Below are 19,348 nucleotides of genomic sequence, written 5' to 3' on the forward strand. Positions count from 1 at the left end.
CTGTCTTTAAAAAAAGAAGAAAAACAACAACAACAACAAAAACAGACCTTGACACCATGACATTAAGTGCCCTAAAAGAAGTGACTTTTGTGTGTTGCTGGGGTACCTAGGTGGAGACCTCACTTGACATCGCATAATTAAGAGCATAACCCCAGTTCTACGCTTCATTGTGTGGCCTTGGGCAAAGTATATGTTCTCCTCTGCAAAATGGGAATGATAGTTACAAAAAGAATACAGTTAAATGACTGCAAACCCCTTCTGTATGAAGCAAAGGAGTTATGATTGTAGATCACATAAAAAGCACTCATTTGGCCAGGCGTGGTGGCTCGTGACTGTATTCCCAGCACTTTGGGAGGCGGAGGTAGGTGGATGTTTTGAGCTCAGGAGTTCAAGACCAGCCTCGGCAACATGGCAAAGCCCTATCTCTATTAAAAAATATATACATATACAAAAATTAGCCAGGCGTGGTAGCACACACCTGTGGTTCCAGTTACCCAGAAGGTCGAGGTTGCAGCGAGCCGAGATCGTACCACTGCACTCCAACCTGGGCGACAGAGCAAGACCCTGTCTCAAAAAACAAAACACAACAAAAAACACAGATTCAAGTGCCTGTGCCTCCTGGGAGAAATATGCTTCTCCTTTCCCAGCCTCGTTTAAAAATGTGGTTTACAGAGAACAATATTTATTATGCTCTTTCATTTATGCCATCACATTAACCTCCCCCCGCCACCGCCAACAAACTCTGAGGTGAGTATTATTACCATTTTACAGATTAGGAAACTAAGGTGACAAGCAGCTCTGGGCAGCTCTGTTGCCTAGGCTGGAGTACAGTGGCGTGATCATGGCTCACTGCAACCTCAACCTCCTGGGCTCAAGCGATCTTCCCATGTTGGCCTCCCAAGTAGCTGGGACTGCAGACAAGTACCACCATGCCTGGCTAATTTTTGTGTGTGTGTGTGTTTTTTCTTTTTTTTTTTTTTTTTCAGAGATGAGGTTTTGCCATGTTGCCCAGGCTGGTCTGGAACTCCTGGGTTCAAACGATCTGCCAAAGTCACTTTGGCCTCCCAAAGTGCTGGGATTACAATCCCAGGCATGAGCCACTGCACCTGGCTACAATTTTAAAATTTTCTTATAGAGATCATGTCGTCCTATGCTGCCCAGGCTGGGGTCAAACTCATGGGCTCAAGAGATCCTCCTGCCTCAACCTCCTGAAATGCTGGTATTACAGGTGTGAGCCACCATACCTCCCCCCCTGCCCACCCCGCCCTGGGTTTAGCCAGAGGAAAGAACTGGGGATGAGGGGAGAAGAAATAGGGAAAGAGAAATGGGAAAATGGGGGAGAAAAGGAGATGAGTAAAGAGAGATAAGAAAAGGACTGGCTAAATTTGAAAAAAATCACAGCAGGTCAGTGCTGGAAACAAGAACATTTGGCTTAGATTCTGTTTAAATTACAAAGAAATGGAGACCCAAGGAAGGAAATGTCTCTTGGAGAATTACCTAGGAACTTAGTAACTGAAAAGGATCTGGACCTGCACTGTTGAATATGGTAGCCTCCAGCCATACATGGCTATGGAGCACTTGAAATGTGGCTAGTCTGAATTGAGATTTGCTGTTAAGTGTAAAATACACATCAGATTTCAAATATTCCGCATAAAAAATGTAAAGTATCTCATCAATATTTTTTCATATTGACTACATGTTGAAATGATTTGGATATATTTAATAATACAATAAAATATTAAAATTAATTTTACCTTTTTTTAACTCTAAGAAATGTGGTTACTAAAAAATTTTAAACAACATATATGGCTCACATTTGTGGCTTGCACTAGATTTCTACTGGACAGCGCTGGTCTAGAAATCTTCTGACCTTGGAGATCGAGACCATCCTGGCTAACCCGGTGAAACCCCGTCTCTACTAAAAAATACAAAAAACTAGCCGGGCGAGGTGGAGGGCACCTGTAGTCCCAGCTACTCGGGAGGCTGAGGCAGGAGAATGGCCTGAACCCAGGAGGCGGAGCTTGCAGTGAGCTGAGATCTGGCCACTGCACTCCAGCCTGGGCGGCAGAGCGAGACTCCGTCTCAAAAAAAAAAAAAAAAAAGAAATCTTCTGACCTTGAGCTAAGTGTCTCTGCTGTTTCCCAGAGTCTCTTCCAGCAAGTCATTTACCACCTACCACGTGCCAGCTGATGAGAAAAGATTCAGTTGCAGTCTAAGGATGAGACAAAAACAGGGATAACACGTGCTGATAGGCAGTATATCAGTGACTTCTATCTTATATACTCCTAGAATGGTATATATATAAGATATACATACAAGATATTCTTGAGTGGTTCTTAACTTTACCAGCCCCAATGTTCCATTTTAATAACATTTTTACAACTCCCCATTTACTATTTTGAAATGAAGTTTATAGATGGTATAGCCTAACTACATACATAATTTCAACAAAATTATAGTGTCTGAATCAAAGCAGAAAGAAGAAATAAAAGGAAATCCTTTATAATAAGATAATACTTTTATTTCAGTATGCTAGAAAGCATAATTAGTCAGATGCTTGTATTTATGCATAGGAGCACCTTGACTGTGGCAGTGCAAATGCAGACTTGCAGACCGAACGCTATGAGTAACACTGCTATCAGTGACACAGTTCTCCAAAATGGTAACTCTGAATAAATTCCTGAACACAACAAAGTATAATCTTCCTTCTGTTAACATGGTGGTTACGTTCCTTAAAAATTCAGCACATTTCACACCCCTACAAGATTACTTTGTTTTTGTATGTAAGACACAGGCACATTAGATGATTATGACCAGTGTTTTCCTTTTTTTTTTTTTTTTTTTTTTTTAACCTATATGAATGTTCAGTAGGACATGTGAAAGCTGTGCAGGATCAGGACAGTTTTCTTGTGTGATACTATCTTGCAACGTGCAAGACACGGAGCGTCCTTGGCTCCTCTCCCCCAGTCATTTGACAACAAAATTGCCCCGTACATTTCCAAATTGCTCCTTAGGGAGAGTGCCATTCTGGTTGGGGAACCACTGTGGTGGTCCGAATGCCCTAGCTGTTCCCTGTTCCCCAGCCTTACTTTGGGCTGTTCTCCCCTCACCAGGCTCTAAGATCCCCTGGACCTTCCCAGTTCTTCTCCAAGCCAATCTCTTTCTTCTCTCGGGACATTCCGGTGCTCTTTTCTTTGCCTGGAAAACTGTCCGCTTCATGTCTGGATAACTCTTCCTGAACCATTGGACCTCAGCATTACCAAATTCCCAATCTAATTTAATACTTTCTGTTTAGTTTTTCCACAGGACTCTGTGCTTTTCTGCAGTGGTACTTATCACAGATTGGGATTTCTACCTGGTTTATTCTTGCTATGTCAAGTGTGTTTATTACCTGTCTCCCTCAACTTACAGTTCCCTGAGAGCAGGGACCATGCCCATCTCGTCCACCACTTGTTTACCCAGCACTCACGAAGATGCCCGGAACTTAGGTACGTGTCTGGCAAACAACAAACATTTCTTAGGCAACTGAAAGGCTGATGGGATTCCCCAGCCAATTGGGAGAAAAGCGCTCTCGAGGGTGGGGTATGCTTTTTCCAGGACTGATAGGGTTCAGCCCAAGCTACGGGGCAGCTTTGGTCCACTCTGGATTTGCCTGGATTCACCTATGTGGGGGCGCACGCGTCTTACTGAGGGGCTGCCGGCTGGGGCCAGGCAGCCCGCATCCTGGCCGAGGCTGCTAAGCGCTGTGCGGTTAAGCCGCGGGAGCGACCATAGAGAGCGCGCGGGCGGAGCGAACGGCCGGATGCGGTCACCATAGAGACGGGTGACTGACAGGCAGCGGAAGAGGAAGCTGCGGACAGGGGCTGTGAGGTGGCAGCGGCTGCAGCGGCGGAGCCGGCGCCTCAGCGGGAACTGGGGTCTGTTCCCCCTTCCCCGTCCCTGTTCCCTGCCAGGCGGGTGTAAGACGCCGCTCTTGGTCCCCACGCCTCCGCCCCGCCCCTTCCCTGGACGCGGGAGCCCCTGGCCGTCCTTTATCCGGCGTCCGCCGGCCCCGGGCCCTGAAACCCGGGCCCCCTCCCCGAGGGCCTTGGGCATCCCTCCTGGTCCTGCGCTCGCTGCCTCGGTGCTGTCTCTGGCGCGGCCTCCGCTCCCGCCGACGGGCCCGAGAACGAGGTCTGTGCTCCAGTCTCCCAGCCGCGACCTCCGACCCCGACTCGCAGAACGACCTGAGCTGGACTCCCGAGCCCCCTTCCTAGCAGCCCGGTGACGTGGCCAGTTTCTGTTTTGAGACGAACGGCGAAGACTCGCGTTGGGCCTTCGTTCTAGGGCTAGATTTGGTCTCTGATCGCCGAGAGGTAGAGCAGGGGCTCTGGGACCCCGGCAGGGGTCCTGTCGGAAGCCAGCCGCGCTTCTCTTTGCGTTCCCAGGACCCTGGCGTTGTCTCTAGTTGCTGCTTGTCCTCTGTTTGCTTTTGGTTTGTTTCGTTTGCCCCCTGGGGCCTTGGTAAAACCAGGCACCGAATCGCTTGCACACAGTAGGAGTTTCAGTCCGTGCCTGCTGTCTCCTCAGCAGCTGGGGTTCCGAGGAGAATGCCCTGTAAGATGGCTCCATCGGCCATGGCGCTCCTGAGAGGCTGTCAGTGCTGAGTCACCGATCTACCTCATTCGGGTGGGCAGAACTTGTGTGTGCCATGCGAGTGGCTCCTGACCGCTTTCCTATAGCCATTGCGTCTCCTCACACGCAGGGAGCAGAGTAGAAAGAGGCTCTGACCCCTTCCCTTGTGCCCGCCGGGCCTGCCGCAGTAGCACGCCTGAGAACCGGTGCCAGAGGCAGGCTCCGGCTCCTCTGTTTGAGGGCTGTTGTTTTGATGGATCGTGTGCTTTTCCCTAACCTCTTATCACTTGCCGTCATCTGTTGACTTAGGCCCAGTCTGCAGATGTGTGTAGTGCTCCTTTTTGGGTTAGCTTTGGCAGTATTGAGTTTTACTTCCTCCTCTTTCTAGTGGAAGACAGACCATAATCCCAGTGTGAGTGACTTTGATTGTTACATTTATTACCGTTTTGGCTGGGGGTTAGATCTGACACCTTCACCTTTGAAGAGCAGGCAGAAGGAGTTGTGAAGACAGGACAATCTTCTTGGGCATGCTGGGCCTGGAAGCCCGCGGGCCTTGCTCTGTCATTGGCCTCACTGACCCCAGGTTCCCTGGTTAAAACTGCAAGCCTACTACTGGCCTGGTACCCATCAATCCATTGATCCTTGGGGCTGTGCCCCTGGGCACCCACCTCGCAGGGCCTACCACCATGCGGCTGAGCTCCCTGTTGGCCCTGCTGCGGCCAGCGCTTCCCCTCATCCTAGGGCTGTCTCTGGGGTGCAGCCTGAGCCTCCTTCGGGTTTCCTGGATCCAAGGGGAGGGAGAAGATCCCTGTGTTGAGGCTGTGGGGGAGCGAGGAGGGCCACAGAATCCAGATTCGAGAGCTCGGCTAGACCAAAGTGATGAAGACTTCAAACCCCGGATTGTCCCCTACTACAGGGACCCCAACAAGCCCTACAAGAAGGTGCTCAGGTGAGAGCAACATGTGTGCATAGTCCCCAGACACTGGCCCTGTTTTGGGCTGGTGTAAATCCTTGCCGCTGCCTTTCCGCTGGCAATTGGCGTCAGGCAACTTGGAGTAATTCTGGCTTATTTTCCATCATGGTTTCTTCCTGTTTTTTCCCTCCTTCTCAGGTCTTAGAAAGTCTCACATTCATTGGTGTTAAATTAGGGTTTAATGTTTTTTGTTTGTTTGTGTTTTTTTGTTTTGTTTTGAGATGGAGTCTTGCTCTTGTCACCCAGGCTGGAGTGCAGTGGTGCAATGTTGGCTCACTACGACCTCTGTCTCCCGGGTTCAAGTGATTCCCCTGCCTCAGCCTCCCGAGTAGCCGGTATTACAGGCGCATACCACCATGCCCAGATAATTTTATATTTTTAGTGGAACCGGAGTTTCTCCATGTTGGTCAGGCTAGTCTTGAACTCCTGACCTCAGGTGATCCGCCCGCCTTGGCCTCCCAAAGTGCTGGGATTACAGGCGTGAGCTACCGCGCCCAGCCAGGGTTCGATGTTCTTGAACAGAGTAGGAATTGTATCTAACCTATCTAGTCTATCCATAGTAGACACCCTCCCTTCCCAAATCAATTCCAGTGTCAGCTACTTAGTGGATACTCAGTTGAGTACCTAATTAATATTGACAAGGAAGGAGGTTTCTCCCTTCTCAGCCTCAGCTCACTCACTTCTAGAGGGGGATGTATATACTGAACAAGCTGGGTTCCTAAAGATTAGGGAGTTGACCCCTGGCACACCGGTCTCTCCACAGGACTCGGTACATCCAGACAGAGCTGGGCTCCCGTGAGCGGTTGCTGGTGGCTGTTCTGACCTCCCGAGCTACACTGTCCACTTTGGCCGTGGCTGTGAACCGTACAGTGGCCCATCACTTCCCTCGGTTACTCTACTTCACTGGGCAGCGGGGGGCCCGGGCTCCAGCAGGGATGCAGGTGGTGTCTCATGGGGATGAGCGGCCTGCCTGGCTCATGTCAGAGACCCTGCGCCACCTTCACACACACTTTGGGGCCGACTACGACTGGTTCTTCATCATGCAGGATGACACATATGTGCAGGCCCCCCGCCTGGCAGCCCTTGCTGGCCACCTTAGCATCAACCAAGACCTGTACTTAGGCCGGGCGGAGGAGTTCATTGGCGCAGGCGAGCAGGCCCGGTACTGTCATGGGGGCTTTGGCTACCTGTTGTCACGGAGTCTCCTGCTTCGTCTGCGGCCACATCTGGATGGCTGCCGAGGAGACATTCTCAGTGCCCGTCCTGACGAGTGGCTTGGACGCTGCCTCATTGACTCTCTGGGCGTCGGCTGTGTCTCACAGCACCAGGTGACAGCTCTTTCAAGTCATTCCCGGTCCCTGATAAGCTAGTGGGGGATGAGTGATTAGCTTTCCTCCCAGCAGCACCTTGGAGGCCATTGTTCCTCCTTCCTGGCCACTGACTGCCCCCGTGGGCCCTCTGTTGCTCACCTTTGGCAATCTGAGAACCTGGGGCTATCAAAAGTGGTACCTTGTTAGGAACCCGTAAGCAAGACCAAAGGGTGCTCCTACTCACCAGTCCTTCTCCCCTGCCCCCCTGCCCTCCACACCTCTCCCGATATCAGCACTTCAGTTATGGCAATGTGGGCATGTCTTAGAGATGGCTACTCCCCAGAGAAGTGAGGTGATCACTTTTCCAGCCCAGAGAGCTGCCCTGTTTATTGTCCCGGAGAAGAGTGGAAGAACCCAGAGGTGGCTCATCCTCTCAAACCAAAGTATTGGGAAGATTTTCTGGCTTACTTCTTTCATTCCCTTGAGGAACAATGGGACTCTTTGGGGGAAGAGAGTATCCTTATTACTTTCAATATGTTATTTGTGTGACGGCGCCTTGCAGAGCAGGGCTAGCCCATAGACAGTGCACTGAGAGTAGCCGAGAGTGTCCTTAGTTGCCTACTTACTTTCTACTTTCCAAAATGTGGGCAGTGAAAGAACTGGGGTTAAGCGAGGTGCTGGAAAGGGTGCCTCCTCTGTCCTCTGTTCTAACGCAGCAGTGCTAACAGACGTGAACACTGAGTATGGTTAAGGGCGGTTTGGGACTGGCAGCTTTTGTGTGTGTCATTGATTGGTCTGATTGTCCCTCTAGGGGCAGCAGTATCGCTCATTTGAACTGGCCAAAAATAGGGACCCTGAAAAGGAAGGGAGCTCGGCTTTCCTGAGTGCCTTCGCCGTGCACCCTGTCTCCGAAGGTACCCTCATGTACCGGCTCCACAAACGCTTCAGCGCTCTGGAGTTGGAGCGGGCTTACAGTGAAATAGAACAACTGCAGGTGAGCTGAAGAGGAGCAGGTGGGCAGAGGACTGCAGTCAGAGGGTCAGAGAGAGCCTGAGATGTCCAGGCGTACAATGAGCGAGCAGCTGGCAGTGGGGCTGGTCTAGGCCCTGTATAATGGCAGGGCAGGAAGAGGCTGACCATACTTGCATTTAAAACAACTACAGGGACAAAGGTCTTTGGGGGTCCAAAGCAATCATAAGGTAAGCTCCCAGGACAACGTGGATGCAGCTAAAGGGGTTTGCAAGTAGACTCTGAGGATCAGGAAGCTCCGCACAGTGTTCAGACAGAATAGTTTTAGCTCTTCCTCAATAGTGCCTGTCCACTGGGGAGGCAAAAACTCTGAAGTTCCCTAACTTCTAGAACTGTCCCAAGAAAGCCCAAGGGTGGAAGGTAGAATTCTCAAGTTGAATGTCGGGGTTGGCAGAGGTGGAGTATAGATGAAAACAAGGGTGTGATTATGAAGAAGATGTGAGTCCTTTGGGTATGGGAGAGAAAGGCTGTTGAGCTTCTATTTCAAGATATTTTTACCTGTGCAAAAAGCACATTTTCCACCTCCTTCTCATGGCATTTGTGTAAGGCGAGTAGGATTCCTGTCTGTTTGCATTTTAGAGGTGAAGAATAATGTACAAGGGATTCAGTGATTAGCGAGGGACCTGTCACTAAGTGTTGATGGAGTTGGGACAGAGCTCAGCTGTTTGAATCTCACAGCCCAGGCAGCTGGAGCTGGCACTAACTTGAGGCGCATTCCCTCCAACCCAGGCTCAGATCCGGAACCTGACCGTGCTGACCCCTGAAGGGGAGGCAGGGCTGAGCTGGCCCGTTGGGCTCCCTGCTCCTTTCATACCGCACTCTCGCTTTGAGGTGCTGGGCTGGGACTACTTCACAGAGCAGCACACCTTCTCCTGTGCAGATGGGGCTCCCAAGTGCCCGCTGCAGGGGGCTAGCAGGGCGGACGTGGGTGATGCGTTGGAGACTGCCTTGGAGCAGCTCAATCGGCGCTATCAGCCCCGCCTGCGCTTCCAGAAGCAGCGACTGCTGAACGGCTACCGGCGCTTCGACCCAGCACGGGGCATGGAGTACACCCTGGACCTGCTATTGGAATGTGTGACACAGCGTGGGCACCGGCGGGCCCTGGCTCGCAGGGTCAGCCTACTGCGGCCACTGAGCCGGGTGGAAATCCTACCTATGCCCTATGTCACTGAGGCCACCCGAGTGCAGCTGGTGCTGCCGGTCCTGGTGGCTGAAGCTGCTGCAGCCCCAGCTTTCCTCGAGGCCTTTGCAGCCAATGTCCTGGAGCCACGAGAACATGCGTTGCTCACTCTGTTGCTGGTCTACGGGCCACGAGAAGGTGGCCGTGGAGCTCCGGACCCATTTCTTGGGGTGAAGGCTGCAGCAGCTGAGTTAGAGCGACGGTACCCTGGGACGAGGCTGGCCTGGCTCGCCGTGCGAGCAGAGGCCCCTTCCCAGGTGCGACTCATGGACGTGGTCTCCAAGAAGCACCCTGTGGATACTCTCTTCTTCCTCACCACTGTGTGGACGAGGCCTGGGCCCGAAGTCCTCAACCGCTGTCGCATGAATGCCATCTCTGGCTGGCAGGCCTTCTTTCCAGTTCATTTCCAGGAGTTCAATCCCGCCCTGTCACCACAGAGATCACCCCCAGGGGCCCCGGGGGCTGGCCCTGACCCCCCCTCCCCTCCTGGTGCTGACCCCTCCCGGGGGGCTCCTATAGGGGGGAGATTTGACCGGCAGGCTTCTGCAGAGGGCTGTTTCTACAACGCTGACTACCTGGCGGCCCGAGCCCGGCTGGCAGGTGAACTGGCAGGCCAGGAAGAGGAGGAAGCCCTGGAGGGGCTGGAGGTGATGGATGTTTTCCTCCGGTTCTCAGGGCTCCACCTCTTTCGGGCCGTAGAGCCAGGGCTGGTGCAGAAGTTCTCCCTGCGGGACTGCAGCCCACGGCTCAGTGAGGAACTCTACCACCGTTGCCGCCTCAGCAACCTGGAGGGGCTAGGGGGCCGTGCCCAGCTGGCCATGGCTCTCTTTGAGCAGGAGCAGGCCAACAGCACTTAGCCTGCCTCGGGGCCCTAACCTCCTTACCTTTCCTTTGTCTGCCTCAGCCCCAGGAAGGGCAAGGCAAGATGGTGGACAGATAGAGAATTGTCACTGTATTTTTTAAATATGAAAATGTTATTAAACATGTCTTCTGCCAAACTGTTTTTTAGGTCTAGGGAAAATTGAGTGAGGAGAATCCAAGGGAAGGGTATGGGGAGTTTGTCCAAAAGGACCCACTGTCTCCTCACCCTCTTCCCTCCCCCTTCCCTCCCCCTTCACCCCCCGCCCTCCCCAGTTTCCAATGACCACGCGGCTGCTGTCAGATGAATGACTTTTAATCTAGCCCCGCACCCCAAGGTGGCAGAGGAGTGATGCTGGAGCCCAGGGCAAAGCACTGGGGCCCGGGGCACGGCTGGAAGTTCCGTCGTGCTGCTTATTTCTGGGCTCCTAGGTGTTGCGCACAACCAGCGACTGCTCCAGCTCCTGCCTGCGCTGCTGGATCTTTAGAGGAAGTGAGAACAGGAGCAGGTGTCAGTGTTCCTGGTGAGTGATCAGGACAACCCCCACCTACTGACACCGCCTGCCATGGAAGAGCATCTGGGAGCAGGGAGGGCCATTGCATGGTGAGGCGGTATGGTGAAGCTTTACTGTGGGGAGCTGTGAGGGCTGCCCACAAGCTGAACAGGGAGGTTTCTCTTGGAGTTGAGGAGGGGGAAGCCTTAGGGCAAGGGTCCCTCCATACCTTGCAGTAGAAGTAGCGACTGACAGCCTCCTGGGACCAGGGCTGGTGGTAGAACTCAGCCCGGCGCTCCTCTTCGGGGTTGCCGGCTACATCTGTCATCACCTGGGAGGGAGCGTGGGGTGAGCCCTGAGCCCCGAATCCCCTCACCTGCCCCTGGAGTACAACGTTTACTGTCTTTCCCGATGTGCTTGTCTTCCACTCCAGTACTCCCTGAGTCTCCCTCTTCACCTTGAGGTCCCGGCTCTGGGAGCGGAGCAGGTCTTGGACATAGCCTTTGGGGTCTCTGGAGAAGCTTAGCATGAAGTCCCTCTGGATCTTGAGCTGGTTTATGGACTCAATCGTCTCATGGATCTGCAGGTAGAAAGATAGATGCTTTCAACCTGGCTGTGGCGATGTGGGAGAGGAGGGGAAAGGAAGTGGGAGGGAAGGGGAGGCCTGTGAAGGACAACCCCTCAGAGCCCCTGATTCCTCTGAAGTCCCAGGGGCGGAAGGGATGGGCAGAACTAAACTTGGAATGAGGTTCAACTCCAAGCAGCATGGAAGGGCCATTTGTGCCCCATTGGCCCACAGTCTGGTCTCTCCTTTTTTTTTTTTTTTTTTTTTTTTTTAATTTTTAAATTTAACCCAGACTGCTCATCTGCAGCCACACCCTGGTCTCAGAAAAGTCTCCTCTATCATCTGTGGGTTAATGTCCCACTCCGGCTCTGGGCTTGGGCCCCACCTTACTGTCCAGAGCACTGATCTCCTGCTGGTTGGCCGTGGACAGGAGGAAGCTGCTCATCTGTCCCTTTAATGGCTCCTCCACCTCCACGTCAATGTCATAGCACGCCGTCTTCTTCTGGTCTGAAGGGTCCACGCTGCCAGGGAAGTCCAGCCCTTGGTGTCCATGATGCCCCCATACAGGCCCCAGGGCCCAGGGGCTGGGGCAGATCCAACAGGGAGGGAGAAGAGATGGGAGTGGGAGGAGAGGGAGGGGCAGGGAAGGCAGGAACGAGATCATTCCCTGGTCTGAGAAGCAAGCTGGGGCCACCTCACCTGATGACATGGTTGATGACAATTGGGTCAGGGGGCAATAGCAGGGCTGTGAGGCGCTGGGGAATCTCAGAAAACTTCAGCCGGGGACAATCAAAAATCTGAAGCAGGACAATTGGGGAGAGAGAGATCACTCTTCTTGAAGAGATCATCACGCAGTTGTAGATCCTTTTGTTCTAGAAAGGCTGCAAGAAGCTGAGAGGAAGTCTGATTCCTTAGTGCGCATGGGGATGGGATTGGGGTGGGCTGGTCTGGCAGTGGAGCCACCCGTATGGCTGACAAGGTAGGGGGTGGATCATTGTGGGGCAGGGGTTGAGAGTGCGGGCCCTGGGTCAGCCTGTGTATGTGTCAGTCCTGCCTCTGCCGCTTACTGTGCAGCCTGGAGCAAGTTAACACCTCAGGGCTCATCTCTAGAGTGGGGATGGAAAGAATACCCATCTCCCAGGGCTGCCATGGGAAGGCAGTGAACTAATACACATAAGGTGCTTGGAGCAGTGCCTGGCACATGGTAAGTGCCCAATAAATATCAACTGCTGTTTTAACTCCTCAGGTTTATCTGCTGTATTTATTTTTAAATGCATTAATGAGAATATTCTCTGTTTTGGTGGAATTTGAATCACTGAATCACTTTTGCAGCAAAGTGAATCACTTTTGCAGCAATTTGATTTTCCTAACTGCCCAGGAGAGTAGATAGGACAGGTATTTTCACTCCACTTCAAAGATAAGGAAGCAAGGTTCAGAATCGCTGAGTCACTTACCCAGAGTCCAGACTCAGGACTAGAACCTGGGGATCCTAACTCCAAGTGCCAAGAATATTACATTCCAGAAAGCGGTTGGCTTTGTAGGGTTTCCAGGTCTTCCTAACTTGGGGGGGGCTAACATGGATTGACTGCAGCACAGAGCTAATCCACAGTAGGGCCTGAACTAGAATCCTGGTCGGTCTCTTGGCTCCAAGACCATGACTGTGTACTGCTTCTGCTACTCAGGAATCTAGAAGGGAGGGGTGGTAGTTACCTTGGTAGAGGTACTTCCCCTGCTGGAGAACTCTGCCTGCTCCCCAGATCCCAGGGTTCAGGAGAGAGGTTACCTGCTGGAAATACTTGTCCCCATTGATGTATTCCTTGTCATGGGAGTCCTGCAGCCTGTTGGTCTTCACATACTGCCACAGGGCCTGGACGATGGCTGAGCGGCTCTGTGTGTGCAACCCCAGCAGCCGGGCTAGGCGGGGATCCAGTTTGAACTGGGGAGGCTGAGAAAAGGGGACCGTGAAAGTTAGACCAAAGGGAGAGAAAGGAAGGACCCCAGGGCCAGGCCATTCAGGGCTGTGGGGATGTGTTGATTGAGGAAGCATGCCCCTGGGGAAGGATAGGGTTGGGAGGGGAAGGAGGTCTCTCGAGATGCACCACTTTGGGACCTAGGCCTGCCCTGAGAGCCTTGTGTGGCGTGTACGGGGCAGCGTGGCAGGTGCAGACCTGGTAGTCCAGCATGAGGAGCAGCGTGCAGCGCACACTCAGATCCCCAGGCCGTTTCACCTGGAAGCCGTCCGTCTCCTGGGTCGTGGGTGTCCGATGCCACTGTCCAGGAGAGAAGAGGTGTGTCTCCCAAAGGCCCATCTGGAGTGGTGGGGCCCAGGACTCTAGGGCGGTCCCTGACCCAAATCTGTGCTGGTTCTTCAGGGATTCTGGCCTGTGGGAGGGTGGCAATTCAAGGGCAGAGGGGCCCTTGGTCTTACCTCAACAAGGTGGTTGTCAGGGCCATAAAGATCTTTGTCCAGCTCGATGACCAAACTCTTGAAGAAAGAAGAGAACTTCCGCTTCTGTTTGCTGGGCTGTGGGAGAGGAACAGGGACCGTGGGGGCAGAACAGGGACAGGGTGGGAGAAGCAGAAGGAGGCCAAGTTGGCAGCAGACAGGGCAGTGGGCTTAGATGAAATCCTCTGCACCCGGAATGTCTCTAGGCCTGCCCCCACCCCCCCAGCCTGGGCTGACTCCCTAGCCCTTAGTGCAGACACTTTGTTCTGTTCTCACTGCAGCCCGTGCCCACCCCAGGACACCTGGAGAGACCTGGGCCGGGACGTACATCATCCAGGAGCTTCCCCTCCACCCGTAGCTCCCAGGAGGCAATGCTGCCATCGGAGTCCTCAGCATCAGGCTTCGCAGGGTTAAAAGTGTTGGAGATATAGAGACGCAGCTTCCGCTTTTGCTGTAGAAATAGAGTGTAGAACCAGGCAAACGCTGTGTGCTTCCACCCTGACTACCTTGCTTCCCCATCCTGGTCACGCGACTCAAGAGTCCCCTTCCTACCCCCGAACTAAGGCACCTTCATGGGCCTCTTCAGAGCCTCCTGGATGTCCACCCGCTTCCGCATGATGGTTTGATCCAGTTTCCTCTCAAATGCCAAGAGGTCCATGTAAGCCTGGGACTCGGGGACCAGCTCCCGAATCTGGAGGAGGAGGAGCAGGACAGGAGTCAGAGGCTCGAGTCCAGGGTTGTACCATGGAATGTATGCATGTTGTGCAATCCTAGGGTGCAAAAGATGTTGGGGGAGCCATCCTACTTCTGGGCATGCAGCTTTGACAGTGGGAACAGGACCTCTCCCCAGGATGCCATTATCTAGCAGTAGGGGCCTTGCTGTGTAGGGATAACAATTGCTTCTCCCTTTAGGAAGAGCCTTGTGTATCATCATCGGGGAGGAGGTAGCAACTGTGGAGCCCAGCAAGCACTAGCCTTTAGTCTCCTCATCCTGTCATTTTCTATGTCATATGCCCACTGGGCTTCCCCTGGGCCCCTGCAAAGTGCCTAGTAGGGGCTCAATCCCTGGGACAGTTGGACAGCGGTGCTTTCTTCTTTGCTGGCACATTGCTCAGCCCCCACACCTGTCTCAACTGTGCTGTCCCCATATCCAGCTGGACCTGGGTCCCTTTAGGATGCTTAGGATCTCTGGCCACCTTCTATCCCCTTCATTCTGCCTGGCAGCTTTTGATACCCTAGCTCTTGCCCCCTTCTTGTCCCACGACTCTGTCTTAGTACCACTTGGATCCAGCCCCCTGACAGGCCCCTGTGTTCTGGCCCCAGTGGCTCTGCTGCTTCCCTCCACCTCACCCCCTCCCTCTGGCCTAGGGAGCCTCACTAATGAGTTTTTTAAAACAAAAAGTGAAAGTGACTGTGACACTGAAGCTCTGCTTTTGAGGGGGGAGGGGAGGGCAGAGCAGCAAAGGGTAGGGGGTGGGCTGGGGGCTGCTGTGAAAGACACTCACCCTTTGAGGGAGGATTTTGTCAGCCATCTTCCTCCTCTTGGCACTGTACATTTTTTAAAGAAAAAACCAGGTTACCATGGCGACAGATCTGGGAGTAACGAGGCCACCTGCTAAATTATCCCGACATCTCCGCCCGCCTGGCTGGGGTTCCCACAGCCCGCTTGTCTGCCCGCCCAAGGGCTATGACGGTGGTGTGTGGAACTGGTGCTCTGTCCTCTCTAAGGACACAGGGGTGACCTGTCCATTCTCTGGCCTGGGAGCCCCCTTCTACCCTGCCACATCCTTAGGGACAGAAAAATTTAGACTTAGGAGGGACTGGCGAGTGGGGGTAGTGCTGCCAAAAGATGGGAGCTGCAGAAGTGTTTGAGGAAAGGTGGGGATGAGGGAGGACAAAGGAGAGGGAAGCCAGGTCTGAGGACCTTTTCTGGAAAGCAGGGGGTGCCCTGTCCAAAGGATTCTAAGCTCAGAGGGAGGGAGATAGATGACTTCCTTCCTATCCATGGAGCGGGAGGTGATGGTGTGAAGCTGGTGGGACTTGCATCCCTTCCAGGCACCCTGGGCTTGGAAGAGAATGCTGATGAGCAGGGGTACTCATGCCCTGGGACTACCTGGCAACAAGGTGAGGGACATGCTGCAGCCATAGGCGCCCAGAATGTGCATGGGTGTGACTTCAGGCTGAGGCCAAATTGACTAGGCCCAGGGTAGTAGCAGCTGGATGTGAGCTCTTTCTGACCCACTAGCTGCTGCTTACTAACCCAAAACCCCCCAGAAAAACCTTGGCGGGTCAAGAGATGAAAACGCAGCCTAGAGAATAGCTCCATACTGCCCCCGTGTGGTGTTCTCAACCACTACCCCCTCCCTATGCAGAAATCTAAGGCTAACAAGCAGATTTCATTAAAGGTCTGGTTTGTTTTAAACAGATTATCTATGTGTAACTCTCCATTTATACAAGATAAATCAGGGAATTACCGTTTGCTGTACAAAATGACGATGCACTTTACAAAATAATTCATCATGGGATTCCTATGTGGTGAATTTTCCCTCATGTGTAAAAAATACTTAATAATGAGGTAAAATTGATATTACACCTTTTATAGAAATCCATCTGTTGTGCAAAAAAAGCATGTGTATTTGGCTAAATACTGAAATCCAGAGGGGCACTGCTGTTGCCAGGAGCCAGCAGGGGCTTTGAGGGTGCCACCAGCTGCTGGAGGAAAATAAGTCAATGGGCTGGTCCTGGTGGCTTGGGAGCAGACCTGGTCCAGAGTGCCTAAGAATTAAGAGCGGGACTGGGCAGAGACCACCTACCACAGGGCAAATCCCCAAGCTCCACCCCCAGGGCCAGAGAGTCCCATTGAGAAAATCTGGAGTGGCTTTGAAACAGTCCGGGGTCTGGCAGGAAGGCTCAGCGGAGAACCACACTTTGGGCAACACAGTCCTACAGCTCTGCCCTCAGTCCCACTGGAAGCCCCGCCCCCACCCCAAAGACTGAAGCATCACCCAGAACCTGATGGGTGGAGAGAGGGACGGAGCAGGTGACAAGGAGAAGGGTGAGGGGAGCGTGCAGGGAAGCGGTACCGGCTGCCGACGGCCACAGCCTGTCTCTACCGTGGGCACACAAAAGAATCAGGCCGGTGCCCCCTAAGCCCACCTCCCCAGAGGGCATCCGATCCGGGAAGCCTCGCTCCCTGCTAATCATTCTTCCTCACCTCTTCCAATCCCCGCTACTCTCTCACCTGGTCCCTGCGGGTCCCCAGGGCCCGCCCCTGCACGCCCCCTCCGCGCCAGGCCTCCCACTCACCTGCGGCTCCGCGCGGGGGCGGTGGGCACCGGCTGGCCCTGGCTCTGTGCCTGGCTCTGCCCGGGCGGGGGCGCTGCTCGCTTACGGGCGGGCTCCATGCCCGCGGGGGCCAGGCCGGGTCGCACGGCGGGGCTGCCCATGTAGGGGGAGCCCGGGGGGCCCATGGGCGCCCCCTGGTGGGGCATCCGGGCTCCAGACGGCATCCCGGGGCGCTGTGGGTGGGCGGGGGTGAAGCAGAAACGGGCGCCTGTGGGTCAGACCAGGGCCCCCAGCTCCAGGCGCGGTGAGCCGGCGTCTCCCCTCCCCCACCAGACCCTCGGCTGGTGACCCTGAGCGCTGAGCGATGGGTGGGAACGATGGGTAGGAGGGGCAGGGGCGCCGGAATACGCGCGGCTCTGGCGGAGGGGCTTGGCGTCTGGCTGTAGGAAGCTAACTGAAGCCAGGCACCGCACAGGGCATTGCGAGCCTCGGGGCTGCGGAAGGTACCGCAAAATGAATATTAATGGCTCCTTTCAACCTTTCAAAGATGTTCACATCCACATGCTCCTCTACAAGACAGTCTGAGCAGGTCCTTTCATCCCCACTTGACGGATGGGGCCACTGTGGCTCACGGAGAAAAACGACCTCGCCAAGGTCACACAGCTCATCCAGGCCCGGCCAGCCCCTGAAGGACTGCCTCCTGGGGGCCCAGGGCTTTGCACTCTGCAGCTTGGTTGAAGTCAGGTACCCGGCTCCCTGCTCCGACTTCTGCTCCTCCTCCTGCTCCTCCTTCTCAGGCTTCACTTCTTGGGCGGTTCTGCCTGGCACTCACTAGCTCCTCATCTCAGCCACTCTGCTCCCTGCTTTGACCCTTCGGTCCCAAACCCCACTCCCCTCGACTGACTCCAAGTCCCCACACCCAGGGTCTTCGCTGACCCAGGGTCTAAGCTGCCCTCATGATTTGCTCCCAGGGTGAGGGCTGGAGGCAGGGCAGGCAAGGGCAGCCTGCGGGGGCACCCTAGACCCTGCCAGGATTATCTGATTGGGAGGAGGGGAGCTGCGTTGGAGGTGGGCTGCCCAGGGGGCCTGAGGTGGGTCAGGGCAGTGACACTTCCACTCACATTTCCCTTCCTGTCTGCCCAGGTCAGCAGCCACCTCCTCCTCTTCCCATCCCCACCCCAGCAAGGTCAGCAGTCAGGGTTCAGGGGGCTGTGGAGACTGAGAGGAGGCGGCTCCTCCTCCCTTGCCACTACCCCTGGGTGGTCAGATGGGGTGTAAATGAGATGCAAATGCATCGAGCGAAGTGTTCCAAACCCCACTTGTCCAGACTCCAGAAGGGAGATGGGGAGGGCCAGAGAGAGTTTCAGGGGCTGTGAAACAGAACGAGTGGGGTGGGATGGGGACTGGGACCATGAGAGCAGGAAGAAGATCAGAGGGCAGGGGATGCAGACCCTGGCCCTGTTAACATGGACACACCACCCACCTCATCCCCAGGCATGAGGAGGGGCCCCCTGGGCTTGCTGTTTTCCTTCCAACTGCTACCTCTCCCTCCTGGCCCTCCAGGCTCTGTGTCTAACCCTAATGTCCTCCCACCCTCGGTCAGCAGCTGTCTCTGCCTATCTCTCCTGCAGTGAAACCTGCCTGTCCATGTGTCTGCTTCCCTCACCCCACCTGACCCTGTCACTCACGCCTCCAGGGTAGCGGCCCAGAATGGAACCCAGGCTTGGCCACCAGCTAGATGGGGCACTGGGGCTCACAGTCACTCAATAACTGAAGCTCTAAGTTGACCAGATAAAAAAAAAGTCCACGCGTGCAGCCTCTCCCCACTAGATGGGCCTTTTTAAAGGGGCTCCCACCAGCAGCCAGGTTAGGATTGGTGACTCAGCTAGCTGACATGGACACCTTGGGAAGTTACCCCCAGGGGTCCCTGGGGTTGGAGGATGGGCCACTCCAGGGAGGCCCCCTCTTCCTGTCAGCTGCTCTCCCCAGTTATCAAGGCCAGGGATACTGGCTCGTCTGCTGAAGAGGCCCTGAGAGGGAGGCTTCCAGAGCCCCCAGAGAGCTGTGCCCACCTCCAGCCCCACCCCCATGAAAGGCCAAAATCCTAGGGACTCTGGTCTTACTGAGAAGGTGCCTTCCTTGGGGTCACAACCAAATTTGGCCATAGTAAACCTGACAGCTTCTTCTACACAGGGCCTCCACCCCCTCACCCATCTCAAGAGTCGCAGCCCCTGCCTCTCCCATTCCACACCCCTCCACACCCCTCCCAGCCAGGCCTTACTGACTCAGCTCCAGCCTCCCGGGCTCCCACGTGCCTTTGCAGCCTGCCTGTGGCAGGACAGTGCTCCCCTGTCCCTTCGGTCTCTAGGCCTCACATCCCCAACTCCAGCCCTTCCTTCACACCTTCGAGGAGTTAAGGACATCAGCTCCTGGTGGCTGAGTCCGCCAAGGGGACCCTCAGAACCCCTAACTTGGGCTAAGTCCCTAGAGCGGGCCTCTCCCCGACCCTGAGGCAGAAGCTCCAGAGCCCTCCCGCTGGGATGCAGAGGTGGCTCAGCCTGCGAGCTTCCCACTACAGTGCCTCCAGGGTCACC

General features: G+C 54.5%; 2 protein-coding genes across 4 annotated transcripts in view; one reads left to right on the top strand and one right to left on the bottom strand.

The window, feature by feature from the left end:
* The first annotated feature begins 3,831 nt into the window (after positions 1 to 3,831).
* On the top strand, positions 3,832 to 10,104 carry CHPF2 (chondroitin polymerizing factor 2). 2 transcript variants are annotated; one of them, XM_007983509.3, is made up of 4 exons: positions 3,832 to 5,563; positions 6,351 to 6,915; positions 7,709 to 7,891; positions 8,656 to 10,104. In XM_007983509.3, exons 1-4 carry the CDS (start codon positions 5,301 to 5,303, stop codon positions 9,961 to 9,963), a joined length of 2,319 nt encoding a protein of 772 aa, XP_007981700.1. In that variant the 5' UTR covers positions 3,832 to 5,300; the 3' UTR covers positions 9,964 to 10,104. The 2 variants fall into 2 exon arrangements, with proteins under 2 accessions (XP_007981700.1, XP_007981701.1); XM_007983510.3 differs by lacking the exon at positions 7,709 to 7,891.
* A 160-nt stretch (positions 10,105 to 10,264) lies between these two features.
* Positions 10,265 to 19,348, bottom strand: part of SMARCD3 (SWI/SNF related BAF chromatin remodeling complex subunit D3) — a 38,226-nt gene continuing 29,142 nt past the window's right edge. For both annotated transcript variants that reach the window (XM_007983512.3, XM_007983511.3), the window contains 12 exons: positions 16,776 to 16,987; positions 14,975 to 15,017; positions 14,038 to 14,160; positions 13,798 to 13,920; positions 13,452 to 13,547; positions 13,192 to 13,293; positions 12,807 to 12,968; positions 11,723 to 11,820; positions 11,409 to 11,544; positions 10,916 to 11,038; positions 10,688 to 10,789; positions 10,265 to 10,446 (listed from right to left, as the gene is read on the bottom strand). In XM_007983512.3, the coding sequence (XP_007981703.1) occupies positions 10,393 to 10,446; positions 10,688 to 10,789; positions 10,916 to 11,038; positions 11,409 to 11,544; positions 11,723 to 11,820; positions 12,807 to 12,968; positions 13,192 to 13,293; positions 13,452 to 13,547; positions 13,798 to 13,920; positions 14,038 to 14,160; positions 14,975 to 15,017; positions 16,776 to 16,987 (1,374 nt within the window). In that variant the 3' untranslated portion in view covers positions 10,265 to 10,392. The remainder of the gene's footprint in view (positions 10,447 to 10,687; positions 10,790 to 10,915; positions 11,039 to 11,408; positions 11,545 to 11,722; positions 11,821 to 12,806; positions 12,969 to 13,191; positions 13,294 to 13,451; positions 13,548 to 13,797; positions 13,921 to 14,037; positions 14,161 to 14,974; positions 15,018 to 16,775; positions 16,988 to 19,348) is intronic.

The sequence above is a fragment of the Chlorocebus sabaeus genome, chromosome 21 (assembly GCF_047675955.1).
Source record: "Chlorocebus sabaeus isolate Y175 chromosome 21, mChlSab1.0.hap1, whole genome shotgun sequence".
In the NCBI taxonomy this organism is placed as follows: domain Eukaryota; kingdom Metazoa; phylum Chordata; class Mammalia; order Primates; family Cercopithecidae; genus Chlorocebus; species Chlorocebus sabaeus.